At 47.9% G+C, this 6,198-nt stretch overlaps 1 protein-coding gene across 11 annotated transcripts in view; it reads right to left on the minus strand.

The window, feature by feature from the left end:
• Nucleotides 1-2,265: 2,265 nt before the first annotated feature.
• Nucleotides 2,266-6,198, minus strand: part of Gramd1b (GRAM domain containing 1B) — a 186,050-nt gene continuing 182,117 nt past the window's right edge. For 10 of the 11 annotated variants that reach the window (XM_023721048.1, XM_023721049.1, XM_023721052.1 and 7 more), the window contains one exon: nt 2,266-3,004. In XM_023721048.1, coding sequence (XP_023576816.1) covers nt 2,906-3,004 — 99 coding nt within the window. In that variant the 3' untranslated portion in view covers nt 2,266-2,905. The remainder of the gene's footprint in view (nt 3,005-6,198) is intronic. The other variant, XM_023721051.1, reaches the window with a different exon arrangement.

Consider the following 6,198-nt stretch of genomic DNA (forward strand, 5'->3'; position numbering starts at 1 on the left):
GATTTTCACTCTTACTGCTTGACAGCTATGAACTTGATCACTTACCACAGTAGGTCCTGAAAGCATCTTGCCCTTCTGACCTTTATTGTCTACCAATCTCATAGAGAGCCCCAAGCTTGTGTGGAAATACCCAGACAACCTGTGCCTGTCCCTACCCAGCCTTCACCTTCATGGTCTGTCCAACTTTATACTTTGGTTTCTCCATCCTCAAACATCTGCATTATCTAGATCTTCTCCTATGTCTATTTATTCTTTAGATGTCAATATAGAAATATTAGCAGGAAAGGGATTTTTTTCAAATCAGGAATATGCTGAGAAATGTATAGAGTAGTAAATGGTTTTAAAGGAGACTGTAATGCCCTCTTCTCCCCTCAAAAATACATCAAAAAGGAAAAAAAAAAAAAAAGAGGTGGGCATGATAGCTGTACCTGTATTCCCAGTTACTAGAGATGAAAGCAGATGGACCACTTGGGCTGAGGAATTTGAAACCAACCTGGACAGAGAGGCTCCATCACACATTGATACACTACTTTTCTTAGCATCTGTGGACTCACTTGACGTAAATCAGAGGAGAAAAGCTCTGGGATTGCATCTTTACAGGAAGAAAGAGAAGCAAGAGTTATGCCAGGTGTGGTGGTGTACAACTATAATCCCAGCACTCAGGAGGCTGAGGCAGGAGGATTGCCATGAGTTCTAGGCCAGCCTGGGCTAGAGTTCAAGGCTAGGTTGAACTACATACATAGTAAGACCCTGTCTCAAGAAAGAAGACCAAAGAAAAGAGCTGGATGTACTTCAACTGTCTTCTTTCCCTTTTCCCAATTTCACAGGAAAATGTAAAAACATACAACAGGAGGAAGTCTACCCCTTGAGAAAGCCTAAACTCGGTGAATTCACCCAGTCACTGCAAAAGTACCTATCTGAGTAGTACTCGCTGTGCTCACCCATCAGTCCGATCTTCACTCTGCAAGCATTTTTCAGCACCCACTCTTTCAAGCCCTCACCTAGACCCCATGTCTTAGGTCTGAAAAACAGCATCACCTAAACCTCAGTCTCTAAATGCTAACATAGTAGGCAGCCCACTTCCTCCTAGCTGAGTTTACCATGGTTCCTACTCCCCATCTCTTCCTAGGCCAGCAAACCTCAGAGCTAGAATTGTTCTGTCCTTCCTGTCACCACTGGGCCAGAGCTGCAATGCTTGCGTAGTAGGTATAAAGGGAAGGAAGACCCCAAAGAATTTGTAGTAATAAGTTTGGGAGATGAAAGGCCACCAGATGCCATTAGCAAACACTTAGTCCTGTGACAGATGGAATAGTGTCACCTCCGCATCACAATTTCTTGATTTTCCACAACCAGTCTTTTTCTGAACTGTAGAACTGTTGTTCCTGACCACCCAAGACCTCAATAGCCTAATGCCTGTATGTACTGTTTTTCAATAAATTCCTAGTTCATGTCAATAAAGTGTCTCTAAAAATGTCTGGCTCAGATTTTGCTCTATTTACTGAGTGTATCAGCTGTATAGACTATGGCCTCCACCTAGCACCCCAAACTACATCACATCCCTACCCAATCAGTGGATGTACCCAGAGAATGGAAGACATGTTTTGTAGTCTAGAGTGGAATGTACACTACATGTGGTCTAGCTGTTATTTCTTGGCTCTCCTACCCAAATACCAAGGGATACAAGAGAAATTTGAGTTTTTGCCTAGTGTCAAACAACTTCCCTAGCCAGGCAGTGAGGAGCTAACTATAAGGAAGATCTCAGAAGAGGACACACTGGCCCTCAGCTCTGTCACTTTAGGTAGCCTATGGCCATGCCGCCTGTGTCCATCACCCTCAAAGTGCTGGATCATGAAAGGGAGCAGCCAAGAAGCCCTGAGGACTCAGTCCACCACAGCGCCTACTGTGGTACTGACTTTTCAGCTGAAGTTGTTTCAGTGCAGTACCTGCCACTACACTATGAGATATACGGATATTTTTCAAAACATTTACATTATCTCTAAAGCACTGAGGGCTGGCGTGGCAGGTGGGCCCTATGCACAAGCTGGCCAACAGTCATGCTGCAACTTGAACTCAGGTCAGCTCCCAAAATTTTCCCATTGTACTTGATCAGGCTGTCTCCCTTAGCCTGAGATGAATGGCTGCGTGTTCACACAGCCTTCAGGGCTTGCCAGGAAGAGAAGGCCAGAGCACATCTGGGAGACCAGAAACATCTGGGATAATGACCTCTGGTGAGTCGAAGCAATAAACACACACACACACCATTAGTTGTAATTCAATACTTTTTTCTTTTAATTCATACTGTACTTCCATGGCTCTAGCTAATTTACATTAAGATTTGGCTGGGTAGCCTTGTATGTTTCTAGGTACTAGCAGTAAGTTTTCAGACCTTGCGCACAGCGCCAGGCAAAGTACAGTTACAGATCCAAATACAGACAGCCAGACAACTCCACTGCAATCAACCTTTCCACATATGGCCCAGTGCAGGTGTTGGGGGCTGTTCCCTCTGCCTCACCCACTCCACTCCACGTCAGGAATATGTAGGGGCCCATAAGGCCTCTGATTCATCCCTCCCCCCCTTGGGTCTAGGTTGAGTGTGGGGGAGGAGCACCATGGGTTCGGGAAGATGTTCTGGTCCATGCAGAGAGTGGTCTCGCCCTAGTGCAGTGTAAGGAAAGGTGGGGCACCACATTCTTCCACTGGCAAAAATGGTTGCTTTACTCTGCAGTCTCCACCTGGCAACCAAGCCCAGGATCAATGACCCAGACAGAGCCAGCTGTCTTGCCTGGGGCACATGCTACCATTCTGCTTCTGCAATGTCTTATTGTGTTGAGAGAAGCAAGGAGGGCCAAGGGGTAGAGATGACAATGTCCTTCAAGCCTTCATGTGTTGGGGAGGTCGTCTGGCATCAACAAGTCTTGGCAGGCAAGGTGCTTCGTACCAGGAGCCAAAGGTCCAATCTGGGCTCCCAGGCCTGCTGAGGACCACGAGTCTCAAGACCCCTGAGCTGTCACAGAACATCAAAACAGGGAGCTGGCTGGGCCCATCACAGCCGTGGCCGGAGCAAGAGTGAGGTAAACAAGGCGGGGCAGAGAGGTGGGGGGGCAGCTCTCTACACCATGTGCAAATCCCTGCTCTGCATCAGCAAAGCAGGGGTGTTGAAGGGTGTCCTTCCAGAATACGCTCCTTGTAGACCCAAAATGCATCTTCTGGAAGAAGACAGAAGGGAGAGGGAGTGGGGCCAGCCTGCTGGAGATTGAGGTGGGATCGGGGATGTCCGGGGATGAATAGGATGATTGTCCCATGGCCTAGAGACTAGGAGCTCAGGGGCAGAAAGGGAGATGGGAAGAGGTCTTTGCAATTCTTCCTGGAGGGCAGAGGTGGAGTCCAGGGTTCAGAGAGGGGGACCATGGCTCTGCCATGGAAGGGAAGAGAGACAAGTGCTATTTCTCCAGGGGGCCCTAGCAGGAATGCGCTGGATTTGGCTGCCCTGCAGAGCTAAAGAAGTGGTAGGATATGGCACAGAAAAGACCTTTCTTGGACCACAAACTTCCAGAAAGATGTTGCTGCTAGTTGTTTCTGTAACTAAGACTGGAAATGTTTAGTTAGAGAAACACTAGTCTAATTAAGACTTCACCCTAGATATGCTGTAAATACCACAGTAATAGCTGAAGTGTGTGGGGGATAGGGATAGAACACAGAGAGAATCCACTCCTAGCAAAGGATTCCTCTTAAGGCCTCTTGGTCCTCCCTACTCTTTGTAACTCCAGGTTCTTAGAGCCAGGACCCTTAGGCACCTTGAGGACTTCATCTAAACCCTAGCAGGGTTTGGGTTGAACCAAAAGAGAAGCGCTAGAATTGGAAGTGGCTTCTCTCCACTGTGTCCTCTGCTGAGGAGCAAGGCTGGATAGACGGAAGGTTTCACAGTGCCTAGACAAAGAAGATAAGCTCAGTCCAAGATTCTGGTCCTCTTACCATCATTCTACTACTCCTCCTAGGTTAGAAGTTCCCTTCCCAAACAAAAACTAGGCCAAAGAAGGAAGAAACACTTCTAGGTTAATAATACTGAGCAACCATCTGTCTGCCACTGGGCCTCTACCCCTCCTCAACCTTGAGAACAAAGTCTAACCACCCTGGGTTTTGTGGGAACCCATGTATTTCCTACTATACACCACAGAAACTTTAGCCTGGAGGACCATCCCTTTTTTCCAGGGAACCTTCCAGTTCTGGAAAAGCCCAGTCTTTCAGGCACTAGCCCAATCTCCAGTCAAAGCCAAAGCTAGAACCTGCCTTACGGAGGGTCTACCCCAGCCTCTTCCTGCTACAGGCATATACAGCAGCTCTGTGATGAAAAATTACTCAGGCCCAGCCTCGTGACCTTCCTTTCAGTGCTGAATGTCAAGAAACTGACCTTGTTGGCCTGAAATGTCAGCCTCTTGTCCCAGGGAGGGAGACAGGGAAGGGGGAGAGGCCCAGAAAGAACTGGTTCTGAGGCCCATCTGATCACAGGAGAGGGAAGGGTAGACCCTGTAGTTGTGCTTCCCCTGGTTAGAAAGTACAGTTTCATGTGTCACCACGTGAATCCTTGCAGATAAACATCTGCGTGATTCCATGTTCCCCATGTCAACAAAAAGAAAACATATTGGCTAGAAGAAGAAACACAAGCAGCGGCGGCTTTGATGCTTTCTCCCAGAGCCACTCGGCAGACTGGAAGCCATCACACTGCCACGTGTTCGTCTCACTCCTGGACTCAGCCACAAGGGCGAGTTTCTTCTTCTTTCATGAGTTATTGTCTTCATACTTTGGTCAGGAATGAAAAAAGTTGTTTGTCTTCTTCTGGCTTAAAAGCCAAAATAATTACTAGAGCAGACAGTTCAGGAAGAATCCGGGATTCTTTGGGGTCATTCCTCCATCTGAACACACTGTCTCTGGGTCCAAATCAGCAAGAAACAGGAGGGTGTCTCAGACAAGTATGCCCTCCCTCTCGCCTCCCGGTCCTGAGAAGGCAGCAACAAAGTGCACCTCTCAGTGGCCAAGGCTCCTTCTGTCACTTCACACCCAGCAACCAACTTCTAAGTCTTCCTAAAGACTCTATGACAACTTTCATAATTAAATAACTTGAATCAATAATTTGTGAGATTTTTTTTACAATTTCTCCTCTCAGAAGTTTCAGGGAATCATTCTGTCTTCTGGCTACTCCAAGAGGCAAATGTCAAGCAGTCCGTATCATGGGTCCTTCCCTGGCTCAAGGCTCATGGGCCTTGACCCACACCAGTATCTCTTCCTCAAAGTCCTGGACAAGAACTGAGAGGAAACTGCTGGTCTAAAGACATCTGCGCCCTTTGCAGGCATTGCCCTGAGCCAGGGCCTCAGCCCTGCTTCTCCACAAAGGGATACCAGTGTGGGCTGACTGAACAATTAATGACAGACTTCCCATCTTTCTGCCTCAGAGGTGACCTAGGCATGCCTCCTGTTTTCTAATGAGTCTTATTCTTAGGTAGACTGAAAAGTCAAAAAGCTCTTCTTTAACTTCCAAAATACTAAGGTCATCCTAAGGAGAGAATGTAACTTTTGCATGGGGTGGAACACTAATGAGAATCTCCCTTCCTTTGTGCTGCTGTCCTGGGACATCCCAGGGTGCTCTTCTGTCTCTTGTATCAAGAACTTAAGAGAAGGGTCAAGCTCTGAAACCTCTCCTTTGCCTCCATGGACTCCAGATCACCTGGTGTCTGTCTGGGGCTGGCAGGTACCCTTCGGTCAGCACAGGGACACAGGGTGATGTAGGAAGGGTGGTGAGTGTGCCCAGAAGGGCCCTATGAGACCAGATAAAATGAAGGCAATGGTCCTAGTAGGCCAACTCTTAGAAGGCCCAGGCTGGTTCTGGGCCCCAGCCCAGCATCTTCTTTCCATTCCTCAAGTGACCCCATTCCTTTCTGGAGCAGAGGTCAGAGAAAGATGTGCTCAACCGTGCAACAGAACCCAGGGGTCCGAACTCAAGACAATCAGCAATGAGATGCCCACATGGGGCAGAGATCCCATCTGGTCATTTTCTGCCCAAACACCCACATCTACATCAAATCCTCCTCTCACTGGCTCAGATGTTCTCCTGCAAGCAAAGTGTCTCCAACAGTTGTCTCCACTGACTAAAGTTCATTTTGAGGCAGATCCTATAATCTCCCTGGCCAGAGACCTCTCTCTCTC

This window comes from Octodon degus, unplaced genomic scaffold, assembly GCF_000260255.1.
Source record: "Octodon degus isolate 3935 unplaced genomic scaffold, OctDeg1.0 scaffold00080, whole genome shotgun sequence".
Lineage (NCBI taxonomy): Eukaryota > Metazoa > Chordata > Mammalia > Rodentia > Octodontidae > Octodon > Octodon degus.